This window comes from Falco peregrinus, chromosome 1 (genome assembly GCF_023634155.1).
Source record: "Falco peregrinus isolate bFalPer1 chromosome 1, bFalPer1.pri, whole genome shotgun sequence".
Classification (NCBI taxonomy): Eukaryota; Metazoa; Chordata; class Aves; order Falconiformes; family Falconidae; genus Falco; species Falco peregrinus.
In genome coordinates, this window is record NC_073721.1 from 117,215,562 (window position 1) to 117,232,038 (window position 16,477).

The window sequence follows — 16,477 nt, forward strand, 5'->3', positions numbered from 1 at the left end:
TGTAATGTAATAAAGGCTTCTCTAGCTTAGGGGAAAACATTAAGGGCAAAATGAAAGGGAATATGCCCCCTCCACCCTAACAAAGTCTTCAAACACATATGCACAGAAACTGTTAAACTGAATGTGCCCTCCACTCCCTCTCAAAAGTTTTTGTACTGTGCTGGTAGGTGGCAGCAAATGACTTTCCATAACTCAAGGGGGGAAGTGACTTAAGAGCTGAAAAAACAGCTGTGAAAATTACAAAAAGCATCTGGGCTTACTCACAGACCCAGAGGAGGAGCCATTTCAGCAGAACACGCAGGCACACGTAACTCCATGAATTCAGATTGCATTTTCTTGCTCCCTAGAAAAGAGAGCTGGAGGATATTAAGAGCTTCTGTAAACTTCTCATGAGGTACCGAGACTGTGTATAGGTTATGGACTTGGGTAGCTGTAACCGTGCAAAATTTTTACTTTTGTTTCCTCAGTTGTGGCCAGACAGAGAATGACTCAAGTTTCGTAAAGAAAAGGGCATTGGTAGTTTGTTTTCTTCTGTGGTACAGAAGGATGACAAGGAATTGGTCTTTCTCCTGTCCTGCTTTCATAATGTTACAGATTTACATTGCCCTTGTTCATTCCCAATCCAAAACATGTCTTTACCAGCTGGGGACATGAATAATTGTCAGAGAATAAAGTTTAATCGAATTGTTGTTTCAATAATAGAGTAAGTCATATTACAAAAACACAGTACAAAGACAGAAATTACCTAAAAGTAACTGATGCTCTGATAATGTCTGGAGCTCGCTTGCAGTGCTTTTCGGCACAGCTAATACACTCAGTTCTGCTTTCTTCCTTGCATATGATGCAGTTCCTGCTTTTGATGTTTCCGTCATTGATCATAGTCCTTTTATTGGTGATTTGGCTTATGACGTACAAGCACGTATGTCTTCACAACCCAAGTGTCTGCCCTATACCAATGTGTACATGATATGCAATACTGAAAAATAAATCATACTGAAGTACTGTGATAGAACATGATAACAGAACTATTTATTGGGACTTGCTTAAATCATGAACATAATAGGAATTAAATCGGTTCATCTAGATTTCCCAAAATCAGGTAAAGATACATAGAGAAAAAGCTAAATACCTCATACAGAAGCACAGTCATTGCATGTAAAATTTCTATAAAATATTTGTTTTCCGTGTATTTGTAACAAATAATTCTTTGAAGAGTAAACAGGCTGAAGCAAGGCTGTCTAGAGATTTCTGCACCTCAGCTGGTACTTCTTTTTTTAGCTGAGTTTACACTGTTTTCTGTTTATCTCTACATATACCTTTATAGTTTTCTGCGATTTTCCCCTTCAGACTGCCTCTGCAGTGAACTTTGGCGGTAACTACAGGCTGCTCAGCTTTAAAAATCAGCAGGATTGGAACTGTGGTGGATGGATGTTAAGTTTTTGAGCCTGATTCTCTCTCTGCTTCCTCACCGTGTACCTTAGAAACTTGGAAAACAATCATCTGTTAAATCTCTTTGTGAAATTTGATTTAATTTGCACACTGGGTTGAAGAATCACCGGGCTGGGGAGGACACACACTTAGTGTGTCAGTGTGTCCAAAGCTTTGCATCAGCTTTGTTTCCTTTGGAAGCAAGGCTGATAAAGCGTTATCGGGGAGGTTAGGAAACAGTCCAATGACCTGCTTTTTATGTCTGAGTGATTTCAAGTATGTGTACAGAAAAAGAACAGGGTTACTTCTTGTTAATTGCTATCAGAAATTACAGTGTGACCTTTGTATCCTCCTCAGAACTGACTGAAGGAAAAGTAATGATGACTAAAGCTAAAACCAGGCTTTTAGAAATGCCTCGGTGTCATGGGATGCTATCTTATGATAACAAAATATAAAGAAAAAATTCTTATCAGATTACTCTGATTTCCAAGTATTGATGAGATGAAAAACTGGACTGATGAGATAATGAGGTAATTATAGTATTATTTGCTTACTATGAAAAAGAAGTTATTATCAAAAGACACTTGCTATTTTGCAATGACAGTAATTTGATTTGCAGAAAATCTGAGAGGATTTAATGTATAATATATATGCTTGAGATGGAGCATAATGAAATCTAGGAAGCCAAGGAAACTAGAATGCACAATCAAAAAAAGAATAAATGCCATGTAAGATGCATTATTCCTGTAATAATTGGCAAATCTTTATTAGTCTTGTAGTAAAGTTCTGGTTTTGCTTTCATTGTCTTCAACCTAGTAGTTTAAATGCTTTTCAAAGCAGAATTTGCATCATTTAATTTTCTTTCAGCATTGTTTAAAGAAAAAATGAACAAGTATGATTCTAATTATTTCACCCAGGCGCTTGAAATTTTGCATTTAAGTCTTATGACACAACAGCTACTTCCTTTGAAATAGGATTACTATTTGAGTCGGAAAATTCTGGAGTAAACGGGCGGAAGAACTTGTGGCCATGATAATCTGTGTTTACATAGACATAACCTGGAGGAGATGGATAATTTGCTGGGCAGATCTCTTGTTTCTTTGGAGTATATTCTGTGTGATACGTGGTTTCATCTTGAAAAGGAGCTGAATTAGGCACTATAGCATGTACAGGTTTGAAACTTTGAGCTGGAACGATCTGATGTGGTATGTAATGAGATTTGAATGTAGTTAAATCACAAAATTTTCCTGTGGGTTTTGGAATTTCCTGTTGTTTCTTAGTAATCTCTTGCCGACAGCTGCCCCAAGCTTTAAAGTCTTCTTTCGTTGTAGTACACCCTTGAAAAGGGGCATCGGTGGTTCTGCCATTAGAAACTGGTCTTATGGGGACAGCAGGAGAAATCTCATGCTTAATGTAATCAAGATGGCTCGTGGAGGTAAAATCCATTTTGCCTGGGGGTGGAACATACGCTTCTGTTTTGTGGACCTCAGGCAAGGAGACCAACCATTTCTGAAAACGATCCTGGAATTCAGTGACTCCATTAAAACGAGCACTGGATCCAACTTTTGCATTTTCAGGCTTGCAGGTTTTTGCAAGTTGCCCAGGTAGTCCTTTAAAATCATTCCTGTGGGTTGTGAGATCTTCAAAGGGTTGGTTGCTTGGCTTGTACTCTTCTTTTGATCTTACAAATTTTGGTTCCAGTTGATGTGCAATATAAGAAGTGCGATGGCTGGTAGTGCTATCAAAAGGCGTATCTGAAAGCTTGGCTACACAAGGAGGTTTAAAAGCTTTTCTGGGATTCAGTTCCCTGGGAATAAAGTCATCTTGAAACGTAGTAGAATTTCCAAACTTCTGTGTAGGTCGATGGTATATATGCTCCATCTTATTAGGTTGCCTTCTTTGAACTTCCCATGATCTATAGTCATCTTTAAGGCAAAACCAAAACTTCACCATAAAAGCGTTACTACTTAAGACAATTCCTTTTAAATTAAGCCAAATTCTTCTGGTATTAAATCTTGCAAAACAAGGAAGATGGATGTCAGTGAGAACGATAATGTTATCTGCATGTCTGTGATATGACAAAACTGTCCTCTCTTATTGGTGTGATAAACCCAGACAAACGTACATGATGCCCTATTTTGATTGTTTCCTCAAGGAAAAAGAAAATGTTGCATGTACATATTTAGTGTGTGTTCTGTACAGAAAATAGCCATATACAGGTTTTATATACAATATCTTACAATTTACTTAGAGGTTTATGTAAATATGCAAGACTGAAAGGAACCTTATAGGTCACTGGGTCATGTTCACTACTGATGGGGAGGATTCTCTCACTTTCAGTATCAACATTACATCATCTTAGAGCTTGTTGGGATTGTTTTTTTCTTGCGTCTGAGTTTTTTACTACCAGACTGTTCTGCTATGGTTACAAAACGTATTGTCCCGTCTAGACTTCTTCATAGGCAGTTGAAATCAATCTGTTGTCTTACAATCACTGCACTTGAGCTTCGGTGTTTTTAACTCCTTACTCCCTATTGAACTGCTAACATACATTTTAAATGAAACAGTTGCATACTGTCTTAGTTGTATGCTGAGACTACGCTACATTATTCATTATTTGCTAACCTACTACTCACATGGTAGACTAAAAAGAAATATTAGATTTCCTTATAAATTATTTACAAATAATAAATAGAATGTATTTGTATAAATGCATTTCTATCTAACATAGGCCTAAGCTTAAAGCTAGTGAAATATAACTGGGGTTTTTTTAAGAGTCTCTTTCCCACATTTTATCCTTCCAACTCTTTCTGTCACTGCACTTTCTCCTCTGCTCATTTTGCACCAGGCATTCTAACTTTCTGTTTTAGCAGCCGTATCTGATTCTCATTATTTCAACTATCTTTTCGATACAACTGGCCCTCATCATCAGGACTAGCTTGATTTTCATCACTCTAGTAGATCATATTTCAGCATTTATTTCTACTTAAATTGGGCCTACAATTCATTACATGTAACAAACTCGGTAACTCATTTTATGTGTAAAATTTTCTACTGGTATAAAGTATATCAAGGTCACTTGGCAGAATGACTTGAAAGATTTAGTACCCTTGTGCTGACCATTGTAATAGAATAATTTGTGTCAAACCAGATCATTACTAGGATGATATACAAGCTATACAGTACACAAGACAGAAATCTAAAATCAACTTTCAACCAACTCTGTGGAAAAACATATATTACATAAGGTAAAACTATCCGAAAGATACATCTGCAGTTTAATTACTACCCACTCTTGCCTGAGATAGCCAACCAGGTGTATGTTAGAATTTCTTTATTCCTAGCCAAGAAAACTTTAGGAAGGAAAGGAAAGGAAAAATCTAGTTTCTAATATAGATAATTCAGAATACCATCTTAATTTTGGTTATTTCTCTTTCTAAAGGTGACATATATTATTACCTTGATAGGTTGGTATGGTATCCAATTTTCTTCCTGTAGTGTGTTTTCTCTCTAGAGGTCTTAGTAATGTCACTGGTTGTATTTTATGAGCATTATAATCTTTCTGGTATGTGGTTCCCAGTTCTATCTCTCCCTTCTTCGGTTTATGTTCCTCTTGTACCCGAAAAGGTCGCTTCACAATATCGTATGGTAAATAATCAGATCTGAATTGGGGGAAAAGGAAACACTGGTTAAAAGAAACTTCTTTTTTTCCGATGGACTCACTTTTGTTGTCATTTTTCCATTATATAGAGAAAGAATGACTTATAATGTTTACTCTGAAAAATCAATCTGATGCCATATGTTAGAGGGATAGCAAGGAGGAAAGAAAACCATAGTACCTAGAACTAGGGTCTCTGATGCATGGTATAACCTTTATTCAGAGGTAGATGGTGAAGCAACTTTTTCAGTGCTCTGGGTCTCACTCAGTTTAAAAATATTCTTTAAAATACCTGAAAGAAGACTTGAAAAAGTTGCTGTAATTTTCCAAAGAAATGATCCAGAAACCAGAAGCAGAGCAAAGATAAAACTACAAGTGGCAGCATTTACCAATTGTATGAGGAGAACAGAATATAATAAGAAACAACATTTCACTGTTTTATATGGGCATATTACGTTAAAAGAACACATATTACATACGTAAGTGTTTAAACAGTATATGCAGTACATGGCCAATCTTGCAGAATGGCATTAGGCCTTTATATACATGTCTCTTGTTTTTTTTTTAATAAAGTTGTGCCCTTGTAGATTAAAAGACAAACAATGGAAAAAGTAAAGGTTTATGCTCCTGTCACGTTATTAGTAATGAATGTCTTTTTCTATCTCTTCAAAGATTTCTAACTCCTGAAGACTCTCTGAAGAAGATTCTTTGAAAGATGCTTCTTAATTTCGTAAGCTTAACATCAGAGTCTGTGCACTGACAGGAGAGACCTACTGAACACTTTACAGTTGGCTTTCTTCATACTTCTAATAATTTAGAACTGTCTAAATAAAAAAATCCCTGTTCCTTTTTCTTAAGGTTTCATTTTTCCACCATCTCAGATTCCACACGTGTGCTACAGAAAGTTCCCCAGCTTGCCAGTTTTTTTTAGGCTTGATGAGACCTAGATTTCCAAAACAGGCTGCAAACAAAGACAAATTTTTCAGGTTATCTTTCGAGGTTAAATGATGCTGTAAAGAATACAAATCTTTTGTATGCGTGCTTTGCTATTTTTTATGACCTGTTTTGTGGTAAAAGTATTTCTACACTCAAAATTTATACTTTTAAATATGCTAAAAGTGTAAAGGATGCAATGATTGCATTTTGAAAATGATTGCAGCACAATGTTCAGTCCCCCCTTAAGAGAAAGTATGAGAAACTTTATAGAGTAACTGTAAAACACACTGCTTCAAAATGTTTACTTGAATGTTGTAATTCCTTCCATTTTCCCACAAGGCACTTGGTACTCTTGCTTCGGCTTACAGCTCCAGGGAGGAGAGATGTTGCTATACTTGGGATATTTTTCCACATACTCTGTTGTGAGGCACGGCTGTTGTCCATTATCATAAATCCTTGTGGGTTTATGAGGGCAGCGATGGCGCCTGGGTAAAAACACATCAGATGAGATCACTTTGAATAGTTTCGTTTAAGGGGAAACCCCGTACCCCATCTACTGGGAGTGAATAACAAATGGGGAAGATTGAACAGTGTCAGTAGCCTGTGTTTAAACTGTTTTCTGAGTGATAAAACACAAAATATTGTGCTGATGACATAGGTCCCAGAGCACAATATACTAAGACAGTAATAAACAGTATCAATGTGTGAGTTAGTGCTTCGTATAGAATGCACAGGATGGATAGAGTTGATCTCAGTCCTGCATCACCACCAAGATGCACTTTCTTTTTTTTAATCTTTAATGATACTACTAGTCTTACTTGTAAAAATAACTATGTTTCATGCCTCTTCTCATATTGTCTCTTCTCTACTGTTTTCCCTGATTACTTGTCTTTTTATGTCTTTGCATCTGCTCACCTACTTTCACAACTCTTGATTAAAACTTTTGATTAAAATTCTAGTGCTCTGTAGGCCATTTCTGACTTTTCAACCCTTTTTTTTCAAGCACTGATTCAATCCTCTATTCAAAAACTATGTTTGTTTAGAAGTAATGACATCTAATAGGTTTTATTTCAATTATACCTGCCTGTCATCGATATCTATTTTTATGATGCCATTGTGTTAAAAGGTATTGAGGTATATCATGACTTAATTTATTACCTATACCTTGTTGTTTTGCATATATTGTGCATGAAATTCAAATGTACATGTTATTTTCAGTATTGCTTTGAAAATCTTGTTATATTCATTCTAATTTGTGAAATTCACTGGTATTTCTCTGGTAGTTTGTTTCAAGCGTAGTTTTAAAATTTTATGTGGCTGATGTGATTATTATTTAATCTCTCCTTAAAGGTAATGTATAATGAAAGATTTTGTTCCTACTTGTGGCTGACAACTTGCAATACTGGTTCAGATATAAGCAAAGGGAAGTAACAAGAAATATTTTTTTTCAATAAATGTGTCCTGTGAAATCCTGTACGTGAAAAGCAAAAATAACTAAAGAACAAGAAGAGTAAAAGTGTACAGCTCTTACTGGGTACAAATAAATTCAAGTTTCAGGAAGCTAGATACCCAAGGAATAGTTTGAAGGTCTGCAGAGCAATTTAGCTAGTACTAAACACCAAAAAGGAAAAAAAATAAATTAAACCAAGGTAAAATAAAATACACAAACAGACATGAAGAACTCCTGCTGGGAAACATAAAATGAAAAAAAACCCAAACAACAAAACTAAAAGAAGTTATCTGGAACTGGAGATCCCTAAAGCTGGCATTCCTTTGGGCTGCCTGACTTTGCCAGCTCCATAGTTCAATAAATGAGAAATGAAGTAGCCCTCTCTAAGAAGCCAGATCCTTTTAAAGTCTCAGGTGCTTACTCCTTTTCAATCAAGTGAACAGATAGTCAAGTAAAATTGAGACCTATTCAGAACATAGCAAGGAAAGGAAAAAGAAGGAAAGAACAGGAAAGGCAGGAAAACGAGGAGGTGAGTGTATGCTATTTCTCAGCATGGTGCTTGCCTGCCACTATGTTCTTCATGAAATTCAGTTACCACCTTAGTAATACTTTTCCAGTAAGTATAAACAGCATACGCTGTATCAGGTAGCATCTAAAAGTTAACAGCTAAAGCAGAGACTAAAGCCATTGAATGTGTGTTTTGAAAGCTAGTTGAAATATAGGGTATCGAATTATAATGTTCTTCACATATTTTTTAGGCATAAAATTCAAAGGAGTTTGAAACAATATTGATCTACAAAAACTTCATTTTTACAGTCTTCAGTTTGCCATAAGCTGGTCTAGAAGACCAATCACCAAACAAAATACATTCTCTTTTCTGGTATCACCAGTCTTTAAAGACTTAACTCTCTCACTATTTTCTAAGTAATATTGCCATTATATCCCCTGTATTGCTGAATGGTCATGCTACAAACAGGAATAGATACTAGAAAAATAATGACTTGCAGAGTAAGTGTGTAGTTCTTGGCAGATTCAACACAGAGGTGAAAATCTAATGTATCTCTCCAAGGAAAGAGGGTTTTGTAATTGCATTAGAATTAATTTCTGAATCAAAAATGTCCTTGATCCCAGTCATTTCTAGCATATGAAATAATTCTGCCTCTAACTATGCACAAAATTACTTGAAATCAGATGGGACTGTTCAGGAAGATCCTATATCCGGCTCTGTGCTGTGAAAGAACTTTCAGTGGGCTTAAAAGGCAACATAAAATTACTTTAATATCAATTTAATTTTACGTGGAGAATAGGCATTTTTGGTTAACTGATAAATCTACTTCTGGATGTTGTCCAACTGGTAAACAAATAATTTTGTTTAGATAATAATGTTATAAAACTGATTGCATAAGGCATCACAGCTCTCTAGCGACGATGCTAAGAATCGTCAGAGAAGACAGATTACAGCTCTGATAAATATGTTTCTTAAAATTTGGCCAGAACTCCTTGAGTCACTGATCATTTTAAACTTGTTACTTATAGTTATCTTAAATTCAACCCCAGAGTTACTGATAATTCAAATTAATTTGGTGAGAATTTGCCTTCCCCCATGACTGACTGATGCCTGCTTTGATGGATTATTATTCTTTCCCTTCTTTGAGGGAGACTAACTATCTTGTGGCTTGCATAAGATCTTAACAGTATCTCAGCTAAATAGACAGTATATGGGGTCTCCAGTGCCAAATGCTGTTGCTCTGATTGTTTTAATAGAATGATGCTACATTTCACTTATTTAGGATCTGGCACACATACAGTTATCTTTTATACAATGCTAGCAAGACCCTTGAAACTTTCCCACAAAGTATTTTCCTCCTAGAGAACTAGACTAATAATGAGAAAAATTTAGTGGTTATCATCATAAAAAACTTACTAAAAAAACCCCAGCACAACAAAGTTTTTATTTTTTAGCTGCCAGTGTACACGCTGTGGCCTGAAAGACAGAAATTACATATGGACATTGTGTTTTTGAGTCATCTACTTTCCTAGTATTGAAACTAGGAGACCTGGTAGTTTTACTGGGTTTGTGTTTATTTACATGCAGTCAGTATGAGGACTTAAATATTTCATATTTTACAGAAATCTTCCTCTTTCCTTTTAATTTAATGTTATTCAGGAATCTAGATTTTTATAATGATAACAAAAATGCAAGAAATGGAGAAAGGCTGACATTGAGAAGAAGATAAAACAGTAGTTTATATCTCAAAACTAAAATTCTAGGGTTTTGTATTATCTTTTATCATAGACAAATAGTATTCTTGAGTGTAGAGAGGTCATCAACCTCAGAGGCTTTGTTCTTCCTTTAAAAGCCAGATTTAACATCCGATATTTCCTGTTCAACATTGCTATTGAGCTAGCGATCTGAAGCCTGACTGTACTTGCTAGCAAGGGGTAGATTTCCACATTTGGAACCTACGGGAAATAATCATGGGTCCAGTCCCAAGTAAGACGAACTCATACCTTCTCCACATCAAAATATACCACTTCTAAAATAAGAAATGGATCTGGAATATCTTTGGAAACAATACAGAATCCAGCCATTACTCTACTTAATGCACTTTTGAGAACATTTTTGTGGTTTATTAAAAAAACCCAAACAAATCCAACCAAATGTACATCTCTCCTGTAGCAGCTTGAAAACAATAATCATACTGCCTTGACAGTGTCTTATGTTACTGCAAAAGTCATAGAATCATAGAATTGTTTCGGTTGGAAAAGACCTTTAAGATCCTTGAGTCCAGCTGTTAACCCAGCACTGCCAAGCCCACCACTAAACCATGTCACTGAGCACCGCATCTACACCTCTTTTAAACACCTCCAGGGATGGTGACAACCATTTCCCTGGGCAGCCTGTTCCAATGCTTGACAACCCTTTCAATGAAGAATTTTTTCCTAGTATCAAATCTAAACCTGCCCTGGTGCAACTTGAGGCTATTTGCTCTTGTCCTAAAGCCTTAAGAAGCTAGAAATTATGTCAGTTATTAAAAATGGAGAAGTCCCTAGCATTGGACCTATTTTGCAAATTGATCTTTGAGCATGCTCAGCACTGGGTACACTTCCAGTGGTTTATCTGTTGACTTTGAAAAAGATCACCTAATAGGCACAAAAAGTGATTCAGTCTCATAAGAATGAATCTATTCAAGATATTCCTAAAAACCTTGTAACAATTATTTAAGAGCCCAAGACTGCAACCCCTAAGTATGAACACTAGTATTCAGGTGTAAGCCTTTAATAAGTGGATTGTGTAAGTTACAGTGCAAAAAAGGTCCTTGTGGAATTCTGGAGAATCTTCTTATTTCCGTGTAAAGAGAAAGCAGAATAAAGTTCTGTCTTACTGCCTTTCCTCCCCTGTATTTGTAAAATTTTTCTGATTTTTTTTTCCTTCTGCAAACAGCTAGGAATGATAATTTTCTTCTATTTTATTATTTATAATTTAACACTAATTGTATCTCCACAAAATGTCCTGCAAATAGCGAAATGATAACTTCTACAAACTATCAGAACTTTTTCTTCACTTTGAAGTCTCTTCTAAGGTGTGTGTGCATTGCAATATCCAGGTAACACTGCCAAGCGACCAATCTTCCCCTAAAAACAGAAACACTGTAACTACCCTGAAGCAAACACAATGTGCTGCCTAAACCAATAATGGCTTAAGATTTTGACTAAAAATTTCAGTGATCTTAACCACGTTTTTTTGTGCATGCTTTATTCAGTTATTCATATTGTTAAACCAGGTTTTTGAATTGCGAATTTTCAATTAAGTTGAACCTCATTTTGTGCTGTCAGACTGTGTTATCTCACCATCCTTATACTTGAGCATAAGCCAGATTTGCTATCTTGTCATGAAAACCATGTGTTCCAACTCTTTATTAAAATAGGACTTTTGAAACAAAATTTTGGGGCAAACTACACCTGCAGTCTTGGCCAAAAAGAACATGAGAAGCTTTACATGCTGCCTGTCTCTCATCTCTGTCTAAAAAAAAAAAAGTGGCTGATGAACAGGTAAGGAAAACTTCCCAAACAGACAGCTAAGAGTGCATCTGCTATACAAACGTCGAAATGAAACAAACCTGTAGTTTGTGGTGCACTACGCAGCTATAGGGGTGGCCCTGTGCTTCCAAAAGATAGTGATCACAGTCTTGTGATCTTGTAACTCTCCTTGCATGTAGTTAAGACTTTTTTTTTTTTTTTTACTATTAAGGACTGGATCTTTGACTCCTAGGATGATTATTTTTCTGGCTTTTTTTTAAAGTAGATGGAGAAGAAATTGAAAACATTAACAGTACTGTCTCCAAACCTATAAACATTTATCTGAATTTTGCAAGGTTTAAATCCCTTAATATTTTGGGAAACCCGACTTGTGAATTTTTTTGCCTATGGCATTGATAATATTGCTTATAGAGCTGTAATGGTAATTTTAAACAAAAAATCACCTGCTGTACCCTTTTATGCCAGCTTCCCTGGGCCAAAGAGGTTCTATTACAGTGATGAGATGTGTGTCTCTGTACAGGGTCATTGAATGCAAAGAAATAGCAGAGCTTCTCCTCAGAGTGGAGAGTATTATTGGATGCGGTGTTAGAAAGGCAGGTGTATTAAATCTATTTTAAAGGCTGCAAGGTTTGCACAGGTTTCTATCAAGGCTGATGTAGCCAGAACTTTCCTGAGGGTGGCTTTGGCTGCTCAGCTTTAGGGAAAAGCCTGATCCTGAGGTTTAGTCTTTGAAAGACTGTCTCCACTCTTTTCTATTTTAATCTATCTAAGATCTGCTTTTTCCCCTGCCTGATTTAAACATACCACTTCATGTTTACTGAGCGGATCCCTTTCAGAAAAGAAGGAAAGCCTCAAACTGTTGGAACAGCAGTGTTACCCTGCTCCTGCCTTCCCACCGCTGAGGAGCAGCAAGGGGCAGGCCCGGGCGCCGGGGCACGGTGAGGAGGGGGCCAGGGTGGGGGTGCCCCTGTGGGGGAGGCCTGGGGCGCTGAGGGGGAGCCGCCGCCATCTTCCTGAGGGGACACCCCCGGGGACCCGAAGCGTCGCCCCGCTCCCCGCAGCCCGCGGCGACCCGCGGGGCCGCTTACCCGCAGGTGCAGATCTGGCACAGACACCGCGGCTGCCTCATGCTCCCCTGGCCGCTCCGCCGGGGCCGCCAGCGAACCGGCCCGTCGCCTGGCAACGGCGGCGTCCCCGCGGCGAGCGGCCGCCGCCGGCCCCGGTCTGGCGTCACGAGGGGCGGGGCGGGGCGGGGCGGGCGCGCGCTTCCGGGAGCGGGCTCGGCGGCGCCGGGCGGGCGCGCAGGTGGGCCCTTCCCCTCCCCCCCTCCCCCCCACTCCCCTCCCCTCCCCCCCCCCTCCCCTCTCCTCTCCTCCCCGCCCCTGAGGGCGCCCCGCACCGCCAGCGGCCGGCCCCGGCGCGGGGTGTCGGGGTGAGGTCTGCGGCCCCCTCCCGGGACACCGGAGGGGTGGGAGCAGCCCCGAGGGGGCGCGGCGGGGGCTGCGGCTGCCGGCGGTGCCCCGGGAGCGGCGGGCGGGGGGCGGCCCGGCCCAACGCCTGGGGCTGGGCCTCTGCGGGGCGGGGGTGGCCCGGCCCGGGGGCCCCGCGAAACGGAGAGCCGGAACCCCCCCGGCTCTTGGTGCTCGTTGAAACGCGGCCTGTGCGCTGTGCGTTTGGTGTCCCGGGGGCTGTACACATGGTGGCGGGGAACGTGACGCGCCCCACGTGTCAGAGGAGGTTTCCCTGATGAGTAGCTCTCGTCACAATTTCCGTAATTAAAAACCAAACAAACCCACAAAAGCTGTTTCTTAAGTTGCTTCCGAAATAAAATGCTCTCCTGCGTTCACAGAGTTAGCCAACCATGGCCCTCACAAGTGTGGGAAAGATGGTTGGCCTCCAGAAGAAGACTTCTGGAATCAGGAATATCTGTATATTAGCCCACGTGGATCATGGTAAGGCAGGTGTTTGTGAGGGAAAACTGTGTGTGTGTGTGTGTGCCTGTGTTGGTTTGAATGATGGAGAGATCTTGTTTTAAAGCAGTACGTTTTCATGGGCTTAGCTTTAAACTGTTTTAATCCTGGTTCTGAGAAATAACTTCGCTTTATGCACATTTCTTATGTCCTGATGCAACTTAACTTGTAGAACTTCAGAGAACATTACGCTATAATAGTTTGGAGTAGTTGAAACTGAGTGTTTTCTACTTCTATGATCCTGAATTAAATATATGCATGTGTGAGGTAGGCTGTTGTATTTCTATGTTTACTTAACGGAAGAAGTTTGTTATGTAAGTGGAAATAATAAATGATCATTTTAGGACACAAATCTTTTCTGTAATTGCATGATATATTGAGACAGAAACAGTCTCTAATGCACTGTTTGTTATTTCAACTGCTTTCCTGGTCATGACAGGAAGGGTTACATCCACCTTTCAAAAATATGTTTGTGTACATCTAACAGGTGAAGTCGAATGATCAGATTTTTTTTTTTTAAGTTAGTTTGTACTTTTATGGCATTTTAGAGTCTGTATTAATGTTGATACTTTAGAACAGTAGAGGTTGTCAGCATTTGTAATATTGTTGCATCTTTTTCCATTGTCTGTATTAAATTAAACTAAATAATTTCTTTTTCTTTTCAGGCAAAACTACTCTAGCTGATTGTCTAATATCTAGCAATGGAATAATCTCTAGCCGCTTGGCAGGAAAGGTAGAGTTATGCTGTCGTTTTTAATAAAATTCTGGTGTGTACATGCTGGGATTGTAAATCAGTGATGATTAAGGAAATTCTATTCCTAGTCTTGCTAAACCTCATTTTCTCGAAGTCATACTCTTTGACAGTTGATAAGTAACAAGTGAAGGAGAATCTACAGATTTATCACCTCTTCTTTTGTTTTTGTACTCAGCTGCGATACCTAGACAGTAGAGAAGATGAACAGATTCGAGGAATAACGATGAAATCTAGTGCAATTGCATTGCACTTTGTGAAAGGTAAGTTGTTGGTGCTGGCAAGTATAAACTTTAATATATGTATTTTTGTTAATTTTCCCTGTCTCTTCATTGTTTTTCTTCAGATACTTTTATATGCAACTTTTACTTTTATAATTATTACTGTTAGGCCGTGATTCTGCAAAGAATTAGGCATGTGTTCAACCGTTAGCCAAGATAATCAAGTTCCATCTCAGGGTTAGGGAATACACTTCAGTCATATCTAAGTGGAGACAATAAGAATAGTTGCCTTTTTATTTTAGATCTAAATTTTTATATTTTGATCTTAAGTCTTGAAATAATATCACTTAAAGGCAAAACCTTCTTTCAGACAGCATCACATTTTAAATGATTTTGTACAGTTATATCTTTACTATACTTCTACGTTAAGGTGCTTGTTACACTCTAAATAGTTCAGAGGGCTTTTTATAGTGTCGTTACAGTGTCATCTTTGTTATGACTCCATGTTCCTCACCATCTTATGCTCAGCTAAGCAAATGAAAGCATGGAATACATTACTACCAGGCTTGTGCAGAAAAAAAGAATAACTAACAGAAGAATTGCATGAACAGAAAAGCCACCATTAGTCATTCTATTTCAGCAACAGCTGATTGTAAATAATAGTTGAAATCAATGGTCTTCCAGCTAAGTGTTGTAAACTGTGGCTGTTTTATTGTTGGCTCTGAAATGACCTTACTTTTCATGGTTGGAACCTTTTACGTCTGTTGTTCTTCTGTTGTATTGAAATTTAGACTCTAATACAACTTCTTAAACAAGAAAGTTGTTTGATCTTATGATGATAAATGCAGTGAGTCCATCGAAAGTTGACTGAGTCAACTCAGTCAAAAAAAAATGAGTCTCCACTAAGCAGAATTTTTGGGGGGAGTAGAGTAGAAAATTTTGAAAACTCCTGAATTGGTATATTGAAGATACTTTACTAATACAGTCAAAAGCATGTTCTAAAAGAATCACAAGGCTGAAAGGAGGCATTTTGAATAGAATGCAGGGTTTTTTTTATGACATTCTGTTCAAAATGCAGACTGTAACATAGCTGATTTATGTTTTACCTAGTCATGGTTAGGGGTTTGCTTTTTGTTTGGTTAGCTGGTGTGGTTTTGGTTTTAGTTTTCCAAAGGTAGTTGGGCATTGAAAGATGAAGATTAGCATTGAGTGAAATTAAAATATATTAGGCACGAGCCACTAGATGTTATGCTGCTGACAGTCTTCCTGTCTTACAGGGGTTTTTCTTAAGCATGATGATGTGCTGGTTTGGTCCTTAGAAATTAATGATAGCTTAAGCAGTATAATTGAGTGGCTGAAAGAAATATTTTTGACAGCTGTTCTGAAATAATAATTTATTATTTGATTCTAGGTGATGAAGAGTATCTGATTAATTTAATAGACTCCCCAGGGCACGTGGATTTTTCTTCAGAAGTGTCTACAGCAGTTCGACTCTGTGATGGTTGCATCATAGTGGTGGATGCTGTTGAAGGTGTCTGTCCACAGGTGAAGTAAAGTATATTAAGTAGAGAAAGAGGGGAGAGAAGACAGAGTAAGGAAGTCTTAAGTATATAGTGTAGAAATAAAAGATGAGCTGGTTTAAGAAGTTTTGTAAAACTTAATGAATGACAGTGTACTTGAGGTATGAAAGAGGGTTGTTAGTTTCATAGTTGTGCAGAAGAGTGAGCAATGCTGATGTAGTCATGTATGGTTGCCACAGTGAGTATGTAGTTTTTCAGGTAATGGAATGTATAGAGAAGAAATGTGTTAAGGGAAGTAATATCTTTACATGTGCTTTTAGGGTATTTATTCAAGGTGAAAAAATAGGCAAAATAAGATTGAAATTGATTTTTTTCATTGCTTAGTTTTATAAGGAGGGTTGGGTTTTTTTTGCTGTTGTGGGTGTTTTTGCTATGAGATTTTGCCATTCTGCAGAATTCTGTAATAACTAACACTGTGTACTATGGGAGTCAGATTTCTGGT

The 16,477-nt window shown here is 38.2% G+C and overlaps 2 protein-coding genes across 3 annotated transcripts in view; one reads left to right on the forward strand and one right to left on the reverse strand.

Annotated features, from left to right (window-relative positions):
- Positions 1–188: 188 nt before the first annotated feature.
- SAXO2 (stabilizer of axonemal microtubules 2) lies at positions 189–12,760 on the reverse strand. The gene is made up of 4 exons (XM_055811167.1): positions 12,602–12,760; positions 6,328–6,507; positions 4,888–5,090; positions 189–3,353 (listed from the first exon to the last, which is right to left on the reverse strand). The coding sequence occupies exons 1-4, from the start codon at positions 12,640–12,642 to the stop codon at positions 2,371–2,373; spliced, it is 1,407 nt and encodes a 468-aa protein (XP_055667142.1). The 5' UTR covers positions 12,643–12,760; the 3' UTR covers positions 189–2,370.
- Positions 12,751–16,477, forward strand: part of EFL1 (elongation factor like GTPase 1) — a 122,689-nt gene continuing 118,962 nt past the window's right edge. For both annotated transcript variants that reach the window (XM_055811148.1, XM_055811140.1), the window contains exons 1-5: positions 12,751–12,818; positions 13,363–13,465; positions 14,149–14,216; positions 14,413–14,497; positions 15,867–16,000. In XM_055811148.1, coding sequence (XP_055667123.1) covers positions 13,375–13,465; positions 14,149–14,216; positions 14,413–14,497; positions 15,867–16,000 — 378 coding nt within the window. In that variant the 5' untranslated portion in view covers positions 12,751–12,818; positions 13,363–13,374. The remainder of the gene's footprint in view (positions 12,819–13,362; positions 13,466–14,148; positions 14,217–14,412; positions 14,498–15,866; positions 16,001–16,477) is intronic.